This window comes from Trichomycterus rosablanca, chromosome 23, assembly GCF_030014385.1.
Source record: "Trichomycterus rosablanca isolate fTriRos1 chromosome 23, fTriRos1.hap1, whole genome shotgun sequence".
NCBI classification, from domain to species: domain Eukaryota; kingdom Metazoa; phylum Chordata; class Actinopteri; order Siluriformes; family Trichomycteridae; genus Trichomycterus; species Trichomycterus rosablanca.
In genome coordinates, this window is record NC_086010.1 from 947,862 (window position 1) to 960,000 (window position 12,139).

The window sequence follows — 12,139 nt, forward strand, 5'->3', positions numbered from 1 at the left end:
ACGAAGCGCCATTTTACTGAACCGATTCTTTCCAACAGCGCTGTTCAACTGATCCAACACACGATTCATCCCATATAGTGCAGTAGTTTAGAAAGGAGTTCAATAGAATCGGTTCGGTGAGAACGATACTGCTCCAATTGTGTACCATTTCACTGAGCTTGTATAGTTAAACATGGACTACTGTCATAAAACATCAAGTTCTTGGTATTTAATAATTAGACAAAATAAAAAGCTGAACATTTCTGACTTTGATTAAACTTCATTGTTTATTGTACTTCATTGTTTTATGACTGTAGCCTATGTTCACACAATATATAATATATAAAAATAGCTGAATTTCAGCTGTATTGGAAAACTAGAAGCAATATAATTTTCAAAGATGTTTTTGATAAATAATATTTTATGTTTACAGGTCAAATTGACCCGTCTTAGTGTTTCAAAATCTAAAAAGATATAGTTAAAAGTATTTTTTGGTATGAAACTTCATTGATTTAACTTATTAAGCCATGCAGAATGAGTGAATAATGAGATATAAACAATGATTATTGGGATTTTTTTGGTTTCTGACACTTTTGGATAATTAAACATGCCCTGGGTCAAATTGACGAGAATCGAGCATAACAGGAGGGTTAAGCTTGTGCCTCAGTCACCCATGTGCAGACATACTTTGATACTTTGTGTGTGTGAGGAGGAGGAGGGGTGTAGGTAAAGAGTTCGAACGTGATTGGAAAGAATATGTAAATCCTCATTATGTTTAGGATTAAGGTTGAGCAAAGGCTTTACAAAAAGTCAGAGATCTGCCCCTGTCTTATAAACACGAGATGAAACCTAAGATGTCCAACATGCCTGCTGAAAAAAAACCTAAGCAAATACCCAGGTGCTCCAGATGCCTAAACCATGGCATTGAAATACCTGTAAAATGGCATAAACGGTATTGCCAGTGGAGACAATGCCAATGCCATAAATGTAAGCTGACAGAAAAGAGGCAGAAGATCGTCGCAGCTAAAAAGGTTATCCGGTACCACCAGGCACTGGAAAAGAATGCTGAAAACTCTGTTCCTGTTTCAGTCCAGTCGTCCATGGGAGCTGATATTGCTACCTCGTCTGCAACCATATCCCAGGTTCCTTCAGTGAATTGCTCCACTATGTCTCTGGACCTTGTTCCTACAAGTGGACAATACTGTGTGGACAATGTGATGCCTGATGTCTCCTATCACAACCCTATCGACCAGCCCTACTTCGACCCAGATAAGTATGAAGACCAGCAGTACATGGCACCAAGCTCTTGCTCCTATGAGGCCCCTGACCTGAACCAGGGCCTCTGCAATGAGGCTTGGACCTTTCCAAACTTCACCCTGAAGAATGACACCTTCCTTGAACTGGAGGCACCAGTTTTGTCCTCCGATGCCACCCTGGACTCCAGCCTGATTAGTATGCTGGTCACCTCTCTGACCGATCCTGAGCCCAAGACAGAGACTGTGACTACTTCCAACTCTAAGTTTCAAACCTTCACTGTTCACTGGAAGTAATTACCTTGACAAAATCATGGCCAGTTGTAACTGTTAGTGAAACTAGGTTAAGTTAGAAATGTCCAAAACCGTATTCAGTCTTTAACGGCCAGAATTCTGTTCAGTGTTAGTCCTTGTTGTTTCTGGGAAGTTGTTAATCAATTCAGATAGCTACTAGAGTGATGCTAAGTGATAACTATAGTATTCTAAGTTGTGGCATATGTATTCCTAGAGTGTTTGTCTAGAAACAAATTGTGAAGTTTTGTGAAACTTTTGCATGCCATAAGTTTCTACATGATTTTAATAAAATTTCATTAAAATAAAATGAAAACATATAAATAAAACAGTTGCATCACTTACATGCATCTTATATGTTAGTGATGAAGGTTTTTAATTGTTTTTTTAAAGACACTGAGAGACTCAGATGTTCGGACAGGCAGAGGAAGTTTGTTCCACCACTTGGGTGCTAGAACAGAGAAGAGCCTTGATGCTCGTCTTCCTTTAGTCCTGGGTGGAGGCTCAAGTCGAGCGAGACTGGTGGCTCGGAAGTTGTGTGGTACAGAGCGGGGTTTGATTAGACCACGAAGGTAGCTTGGGTCTGGTCCATTTTTGGCTTTGTAGGCGAGCGTCAGTGTTTTAAACTGAATGTGGGTAGCTACAGGAAGCCAGTGAAGAGAACGCAGCAGTGGGGTGATGATGAGGCAGCAGTGGGGTGATGTGGCAGCAGTGGGGTGATGATGAGGCAGCAGTGGGGTGATGATGAGGCAGCAGTGGCAGTGGGGTGATGAGGCAGCAGTGGCAGTGGGGTGATGAGGCAGCAGTGGCAGTGGAGTGATGATAAGGCAGCAGTGGGGTGATGATGAGGCAGCAGTGGGGTGATGGTGTGGCAGCAGTGGGGTGATGATGAGGCAGCAGTGGGGTGAGGTGATGATGAGGCAGCAGTGGGGTGATGATGAGGCAGCAGTGGGGTGATGTGGCAGCAGTGGGGTGATGAGACAGCAGTGGGGTGATGATGAGGCAGCAGTGGGGTGATGATGAGGCAGCAGTGGGGTGATGTGGCAGTATTTGGGTTGGTTAAAAACCAGACGGGCAGCTGCATTTTGAATGAGCTGTAAGGGTTTAATAGTGGACATGGGAGCTCCTGCCAGGAGGGAGTTGCAGTCGTCCAACCGTGAGATTACAAGTGACTGCATGAGAATCTGAGTAGCTTCCATGGAGAGAAATGTCTGAATCTTCCTGATGTTGTACAGGAGGAACCGAGACGTTCTTGTCATGTTGGCTATATAAGGAGAGAAGGTCAGCTGGTTATCAAGGATAACACCAAGACTTCTTAACTGATCTGGGAATCATCCAGAGAAATGAGAAGGTCCTGGGTTGGAGATTGATCTCCAGGAATGAGCAACATCTCTGTCTTGCTGGGATTAAGTTTTAGATGATGAGCCGACATCCATTGTGAGATATCTCGCAGACATGCTGAGATGCGAGCTGAGACTTGCGTGTCTGAAGGAGGAAATGACAGAACGAGCTGAGTGTCATCTGCATAGGAGTGGTAGGAGAAGCCATGGGAGGCTATGACCTTGCCCAGAGAGCAGGTGTAGATAGAGAAAAGAAGTGGGCCGAGTACAGAGCCCTGAGGAACACCGGTTGAGAGAGTGCATGGGGGAGATATGGATCCCCTCCATGACACTTGGTAGGAGCGCTCTTCCAGGTAGAAGGCCATCCATTGCCATGCTGAACCTGTTACTCCAAGGTTGGAGAGAGTGGTCAGGAGAATGCCGTGATTCACCGTGTCGAAGGCTGCAGAGAGGTCAAGAAGAATAAGGACAGATGACAGTGTGGCTGCTTTGGCTGCATGAAGCTTCTCAGTAACAGCTACAAGTGCTGTTTCTGTAGAATGTGCTGCCTTGAAGCCAGACTGGTACGGATCGTGGAGGTCATTCTGAGTGAGAAAGGCAGATAGTTGGTTATAGACAGCACGTTCAAGAATTTTGGATAGAAAAGAGAGGAGTGAGACAGGTCTGTAGTTGTTAATGTCTATAGTGTCTAGTGTAGGTTTCTTAAGAAGGGGAATTACCTGAGCCTTCTTAAAAGCAGTAGGGACAACACCTGATGTCAGGGAGTTGTTGATGATGGGTGTGATGAAGGGGATTAGGTCCTGTGAGATGTCTTTGAGGATGGTATAGGGTCAAGTGTGCATGTAGTGCACCAAGAAGAGTCAGAGGAGTTCCATCTGAAGGGAAGAAACTCAGAAGAACATCCAGCTCTTCTATTCATTTTCCCAATGAGCCAGGTGGTCTGTAAATGACAATGATATGAAGAGTAATTGGAGAAGTAACAGTAATAGCATGAAATTCGAAGGATGAAATGTTAAAGTGAGAAAGATTCACAGTAGTGAATTGCCATTTCTTGGTCAGGAGCAAACCTGTACCACCACCCCTACCAGATCCTCTCGGTGTATGAGAGAAGGTGTAGGCAGAGGATAAGGCTGCTGGTGTTGCTGAGTTCTCGGTGGTGATCCATGTCTCAGTCAGTGCCAGGAAGTCAAGGTTGTGAGAAAGTGCAAAAGCTGAGATGAAGTCAGCTTTTTGGACGGCTGATTGACAGTTCCAGACCCCACCTACCACCACTGTTTGAGACTGAATGTGACTTGTAATGTCTGCAGGGTCTGTGAGATATGAGCACAGGAATGATTGAGTAGCACATGCTGAGAAAAGTTTGGTAAGTGAAACAGATGTCAGAGACTGCTGGTATTTACCCAAAATTAATTGTGAAGTAAGGGTTAGACAGATTAAACAAATCAGACAGACATTAAAACCTAGCAATAGTAAAGACCGTCCGCTACTAACGTCTGTAGCGGAGATTCAATGTATACTAAGGTTAGCCCTGCCCCCAATTGACACCTAGGCTTTTAACAATAGGCCTAACTTAGAACTTAAGGCTAGCTTTAGTTTCTTACAAAGTTAAATTCTAGCACAAGTCAGGCAAGTTACAAGTCAACGTTACAAAGATAGATTTTAACACAAGTTGAAGCAAAGAGTATACTTAAAACAAGAGGCCTACCTTAACCTACAATAGAAATGTACACAATGGAAGACACAAGCACAGTATGTATTCCATTAACCCATGTTTGGTAACTTTAACTAACAAAGCTTTTAATAACAATCACTGATATGAAGTGTCTGGCAAATACAGACATAACACACATGTACATAACACTAACCACCTCAACAGAGGAGTGCAGAACTAGAATGTGTTTTTGTAACCATGAGCAAAAATAAAGAGATTAAGGTTAGGGTTAGTAGTGCAGCTCCACATCTATTACTTCTTTATATACATATTTGGGGTTTTATTGAATTAACCTTGCAGTAATGAAATGATGAAATGAAATGTTAAACATGTCTCTTTTCTACTAAAATACTAAAAATGAACTTCCAAGCCAGGTTATAGTAGATGGAATCGACTCGACTGAATCAATAGATTCTCACTAATGACTATAGGTCTGGGAGAGAGGAATCGACTCATTCAATTGATTCAATCGAGTCGACTCAAGGAGTCATTTCCGTGCAAATAATCGCTAGAGATGAAATGAGTCGATTCGCAGGGTTCAAGAATCAATTGCTCGATTCGGAGCACCAAGTAGTGAATGAACAGAGGCTGCTGGCGCGTTTTTCTGCTCAAAACTCTCTAAACGAGCTGTTTTACTGAACTGTAGTGCGTTACTTTAGTAAATGGACGCTTGTGCATGTTGTTTTGACGGTGTGTTGGGATTGTTAATGCAGGACTGGATCATCACACATGTTGGAGCGCTTCACTCATCATAAGGTAGGACAGTGGGGGTTGATAGGCTGCCGCTGTGCAGTGTAAACTTGCTGGACTTGTGTTCCAGCTGCAGATGTGTTTGTGCTTGTTGTGTGGAGACTGTGCTGTTATACTGGACTGTAATGACCACATGCTTTAAGTGTGTATTGTTGTGTATGTGTGCATTATCAGCTGATCTGGTGTGTTCTGATGGACCTGTTTAGTATGGGGATGATGCTCAGGTACAGTGGTACAGTGGACGGGTTTACCTTACACGCGCTTTACGCGCTTTGCTTTTCGCGGAGAAAACGCCGTGTTTTGACTGACGGAGATTTCAGCCAATCAGAAGCGGTTATTCTACAGACCTGCAGCAGAGCAGACGCTTTACTCAAACATACGGAGCGCTCTAGAACCTGATTGGCTGGAGCCTCTGCTGCTCAGCTGCTATTGCTCAGTCAGCCTGGTGGGCGGGACTTCTGCTGAGCGGAGACTGCTGAGCGGAGTACAATGGCGGAACATCGTTAGCTAAGCTAAATGCTAATGCACTCGGATGAAGTGGCAGACTAAGAGCTGAGCTGGATTGAGTTTGCTGAGGCGCTGGGTGAAAGTGAATGGCTATTTTAGCACTCTGATAAACTCTTGGTTACCAGGAGATGTTTTATAGTACATATGTAGTTGGTAAATAATATATAAACATATATATACACACCACAACCTGTGCAGTGTAGAGAAACCTATTTCAGAAATGGTCCAATTAAGACATGCCTTCTTCCGTCCACTCACACACAATTTGAGTGCTGTTCTTATGCAGAAATTAAAGGGGGCGCTAGCGAGCACTGGTGTGTGTCGCAAAGAACTCATGTTAAGCAGTAAGTGAGGACCTCTGTGAAACCTCACCAGTACCATCAGGGGGGCTGGAGGAGGTGATTGCAATGAAAAAAAAGTGAGGACCAGCAAAATGTCCTCACTTCCCAAAAATGTCCTCACTCGAAAGGTTAAAAACTTGCGCTGGTCCTCACAAGTATAGAAAAACAAACACATATACACACACGTAAACACACACACACACATATACACACACGTAAACACACACACACACATATACACACACGTACACACACACACACACACACGTAAACACACACACACACATATACACACACGTAAACACACACGTAAACACACACACACATATACACACACGTACACACACACACACACATATACACACACGTAAACACACACACACACATATACACACACGTACACACACACACACACATACACACACGTACACACACACACACATATACACACACGTACACACACACACACACATATACACACACACACACATATACACACACGTAAACACACACACACACATATACACACACGTACACACACACACACATATACACACACGTACACACACACACACACATATACACACACGTACACACACAAACACACATATACACACATGTACACACACACACACACATATACACACACGTAAACACACACACACACATATACACACACGTAAACACACACACACACATATACACACACGTACACACACACACACACGTAAACACACACACACACATATACACACACGTAAACACACACACACACATATACACACACGTAAACACACACACACACATATACACACACGTACACACACACACACACGTAAACACACACACACACATATACACACACGTAAACACACACGTAAACACACACACACCACAGTTCACCATTTTACTCTAAATCAATAAACAAATAAAAGTAAGGGTTTAAGGTTAGAGTTAGAATTAGGGGTTAGGTTTAGGGTTTAGGAATTAGATCTGGAATTAGATTTATGGTTTATGGGTTTAGGGTTTAAGGTTAGAGTTAGGTTTAGGGGTTGGGGTTAGGATTAGGTTTAGGGTTTAAGGTTAGGGTTTAAAGTTAGGGTTAGGTTTAAGGTAAGGGTTAGGGTTTAAGGGTAGGGTTTAAGGGTAGGGTTTAAGGTTAGAGTTAGGGTTTAAGGGTAGGGTTTAAGGTTAGAGTTAGGCTTTAAGGGTAGGGTTTAAGGTTAGAGTTAGGGTTTAAGGGTAGGGTTTAAGGTTAGAGTTAGGGTTTAAGGGTAGGGTTTAAGGTTAGAGTTAGGGTTTAAGGGTAGGGTTTAAGGTTAGAGTTAGGGTTTAAGGGTAGGGTTTAAGGTTAGAGTTAGGGGTTAGGTTTAGGATTTAAGGTTAGAGTTAGGTGTATGGTTTAAGAATAGAGTTTAAGGTTATGGTTTAAGGTTATGGTTTAAGGATAGAGTTTAAGGTTATGGTTTAAGGATAGAGTTTAAGGTTATGGTTTAAGGATATTGTTAGGGTTTAGGTTAGGGTTTAAGGTTACAGTTAGGTTTGAGGTTATGGTTTAAGGATAGAGTTTAAGGTTAGAGTTGGGTTTAGGTTTAGGGTTGGGTTTAGGTTAAGAATTAGGTTTAGGGTTTAAGTTTCGGGGTGTGTAACACTGTCTGTACACGGGTTCAGGGTTGAAGGAGTTACTCACGGGGGTGAAGATGTCCTCTCCCTCGCCTCTGAAGTTCCACTCCACGCTGGCTCTGGCCTGCACCTCCCCTCGTAGTTTACAGAAAATGCAGCTGAGCTTGAACTCCTTTCCCACCACCGCCTCCGTCTCCGAGTCCACCTCCACACACGCCGCGCCCCCGAGCCGAGCTGCGGGCACAACACGCTGGCGTTAGTTCGGTCCGGCGCTCGCCACGTCTCCGGGTCCGGGGCGGAGCGTCCGGGGATCACGGTAATTCAGAGGCGACTGGACTGAGATATAAACCAGCTCGTTTCTCCAGTCCGGCGGCTTTGATTTACTCTGATGTGATGGTCTGGTGAGTGATTTCGATTCTGCGGCGTGCAGGCGTGATTATTGGGGCGTGTTCGGGGCGTGGTGCGTGCTCCTGTCGCCCGGATCACTGCATGCTGCTCTTTTTTTTATTTATTTTGCTCCGAGGCGGAGCGTCGTTTATTTCCACTCATGTTTTTTGGTTCTGGTGACGGTAAAATCGTCCGAATCAGGAATTCTGCTCCGGGATCCGACCTCACATCCAACCTCACGGCCGCGACTCGCTCATTCACTGGGTCACGTCGTCAAAATAGAATTTATAGATGGGCAGAAGTATCGGGACGCCTCTTTTAATTACTGAATTCATGTGTTTCAGCCAGAACAGGTGTAATAAATCAATTATACAGGAACAGTTTAGGGAAGGTCCTTCTCAGTTCTTGCATGACTTGCTCTGTAATGAACTGGAACATTGACTGATCGATCAGCACCCTGCTGTACAAATAAATGCAGCACTTCTGATTCTTCAGATTCCCACAGACGCACTCCAAAATCCTGTGAGAAGCTTGTTGTTGTAGCTGAAAAGGTCACACAGAGGTTTTTCTCAGGCGTCCGGATACTTTTTGGTCGGTGAACGGAGCGAGGCGGCGGCCCGTGAAGCTTCTGTGCTGTAGTTCGGACCCTGGCGAGGGATTCTGAGAGGAAATAAATTGCTAGCGGCGGGTGATTGCTAGCGCACGCCGTCCTGCAGGCGCGTGCGGATCATATATAGATTCAGGCATCTATATATGAGTAGCTGAAACCAGGAGGAACACACCTGCGTCTCCCGGTGCGTCCCGTTTAACCTCTGACCTCCGCGGCCACGCCCGCCTGCTTCTTTCGAGCGGAACGCACCGCTCCGGTTAGCATTTCATACCGATTTTCTCCTGACTTTAGAAACATGGCTACGCCGCGTGAGGTGTGAGGATGTGATTTTTGGAAGGAAAGAGAGATGAAAAGAGCGGAGACGTGGACACGCCGCCGCCAGCGCTACGTCAGCAACGGGAAGAAGAAAACAGGGAAGAGAAACAGAGTTAGCCAGACAGGATTAGCATGAGAATTTTCTACAGTTACGCTCTACGTTCAGCCAACGAACTCACCGTGGATTCAGAAAGTATTCAGACCCCCAGACACGACGCTGTATCTTTAAAAATTAATAAAAAAATCAAAACTTAAAATCTCATTTACAAAAACATTCAAACCCTCGGCTGTGGGGCCGCAACCTGGCCTCAAGTGCGTCTAGAATCCAGTGGACTTATATATATATACGGACAAAAGTATTGGGACACCTTCTAATTCTTGAATTTATGTGTTTCAGCCACAACAGTTGCTAACAAGAGAAATAAATATGCTTCCGACTTTGCAGCAACAGTTTAGGGAAGGTCCTTTTTTCTGCTCCAGTGTCCTGCACAGTTCCTGACCTCAGCCCCACTCAACAGCTCTGGGATGAACTGGAACACCGACTTATTGATCAGCACCCAGCCGTACAAATGCAGCTCTTTTGATGCCCTCTGATCGGGCACAAATTCCTACAGACGTACTTCAAAGTCTTGTGAGAAGCTTCTCAGAAGAGCGGCTGTTCTTCTAGCTGGTAGGATCACACAGAAGGTCGCTCTGTTTCAGTACAGTTTGTATTTAAGATGAAACGTCCGATGAGCTCGCAGTCAAGCGTCCGAATACTTTTGGCGGTTTAGTATAACTGTAACGGGGGTGTAAAGTGAGACAGACGTGAAAAACAGAACAGAAGATAAAACACGGCTGATTTAACCCCAGGCTTCAGTGTGTGTGTGTGTGTGTATGTGTGTGTGTGTGTGTGTATGTGTGTGTGTGTGTGTGTGAGTGTGTGTGTGTGTGTGTGTGTGTGTATGTGTATGTGTGTGTGTGTGTGTGTGTGTGTTAGATAGAAAAAATACGACTTCAGAGTCAAAGTGTGTCACTTGCCAATGTGGACTCACTGATTCAATCAATATGGACTCACTCCGAGCAGCATTGGTGATAATAGTAACGAGTTAATCCAACTAAATTCCTTTAATCCAATCTCCCAAAATGAACTAACTGTGTTGATTAAATCATCGAAGTCATCATCATGTATACTCGATCCTGTTCCAACTCGTTTACTTAAAGATTTACTCCCAGCTATTGTAGAGCCCCTGCTTACATTAATCAATGCATCCCTTAGCCTTGGGTATGTACCTAAATTGTTTAAAAGTGCCGTTATTAAACCCCTGATTAAAAAACCTAATCTTGATCCACATGTACTGGCTAATTATAGGCCAATTTCAAAACTTCCTTTTGTCTCTAAAATATTAGAAAAAGTCGTTTCCAAACAGCTATGTTCTTATTTGAATGAAAATTGTATTCATGAAAAATTTCAATCAGGATTTAGACCCAACCATAGTACCGAAACCGCATTAATTAGAGTAGTTAACGAGTTGTTAATGTCTTCTGATAATGGATGTGTCTCTTTTCTTGTTCTATTAGATCTTAGTGCAGCGTTTGATACGGTCGATCATAACATTTTACTGGAGAGGCTAGAAAATACAGTAGGTGTTAAAGGACTCGCACTCTCTTGGTTTAAATCATATCTGACTGACCGCTCGCAATTTGTTTATGTAAATAATAAATGCTCGGAAACTACAAAAGTAAAGTGTGGTGTTCCACAGGGGTCGGTACTTGGACCACTGTTATTTACACTCTATATGCTTTCACTAGGTGAAATTATTCACAAACATGGCATAAAATTTCACTGCTATGCAGATGACACACAGCTGTATATATCAGCCAAACCAAATGATACTGACACAATCAGTAAGATAGAAGATTAAAGTGTAAACGACATAAAAAACTGGATGTCGTGTAATTTTCTTTTACTTAATTCAGATAAAACTGAGGTTTTACTTGTTGGATCTAAAGCTGTGAGGGACGAGTTATCTAACATGGTGCTAAACCTAAACACTTTCTCTGTTACTCCCAGCCCAGATGTAAAAAACTTAGGTGTCACAATAGATTCAGATCTCTCCTTTGATACACACATTAATAATATTACTAGAGTTGCTTTCTATCATTTGCGTAATATCTCTAAAATAAGAAATATACTATCTGTTAATGACGCTGAAAAACTGATCCATGTGTTTATAACTTCTCGGTTAGATTATTGTAATGCTCTTCTAACTGGATGCTCTGGTAGATCCTTAAACAAACTCCAGTTAGTTCAAAATGCAGCAGCTCGAGTGCTAACTAGAACTAGAAAATTTGATCATATTACTCCTGTTCTATCATCTCTACACTGGCTGCCAGTTAAATTCCGCATTGATTACAAAATACTTTTACTAACCTATAAAGCGCTACACGGTCTGTACCACAGTATCTGAGTGAGCTTATTAATTACTACAACCCAGCACGTCCACTTCGTTCACAAGATGCAGGGTTACTTATAGTTCCTAAAATTAAAAAGACCACGGCTGGTGGAAGAGCATTTTCTTACAAAGCTCCACAACTTTGGAATAATCTTCCTGCCTCTGTTCGGGATTCGGACACAGTCTCAATGTTTAAGTCTAGACTGAAAACTCAGGCTATTTTATTTTCTCAGGCTTTTGATTAGTATAGACAAAGGCGCAGAGCTTGGGGGTTCTTGGTCATAGAAACTTGTGGTGATCAGGGATGTTGGGTTGCTGTCGTCCTGCCTCTCTTATCCGATCACTCAGGTTTGATGACGGTGAGGAGGTGGGCGCTGATGTCCTGTGAAAGCCTTCATGACCTTGTTACCTGCTCGCTCTCCCTTTTAGTTATGCTGTAATAATTAGGGCTGCCGGAGTCTAAAACTCTCTGTAAAACTGTTTTACTCAACTAGCATTGTACATTATTAACTACATTCTCTGTTGTTTTACCCCGAGGGCATTCTGATGGAAACCTGTTTACCCGCCGAGGTTAAGGATTAAAGTCGAGACTGCCGG

General features: G+C 43.3%; 1 protein-coding gene and 1 long non-coding RNA gene across 2 annotated transcripts in view; one reads left to right on the forward strand and one right to left on the reverse strand.

Annotated features, from left to right (window-relative positions):
- scn1ba (sodium channel, voltage-gated, type I, beta a) overlaps positions 1-12,139 on the reverse strand; it is a 32,568-nt gene that overhangs the window by 15,307 nt on the left and 5,122 nt on the right. The window contains exon 3 of the mRNA XM_062985153.1: positions 7,863-8,029. Within this exon, the coding sequence (XP_062841223.1) occupies positions 7,863-8,029 (167 nt within the window). The remainder of the gene's footprint in view (positions 1-7,862; positions 8,030-12,139) is intronic.
- LOC134301305 (uncharacterized) overlaps positions 9,446-12,139 on the forward strand; it is a 3,114-nt gene continuing 420 nt past the window's right edge. Inside the window, exons 1-3 of the long non-coding RNA XR_010007432.1 lie at positions 9,446-9,777; positions 10,668-10,729; positions 12,080-12,139. The exon at positions 12,080-12,139 is cut by the window's right edge and continues 420 nt beyond it. This is a non-coding gene — a long non-coding RNA (uncharacterized LOC134301305). The remainder of the gene's footprint in view (positions 9,778-10,667; positions 10,730-12,079) is intronic.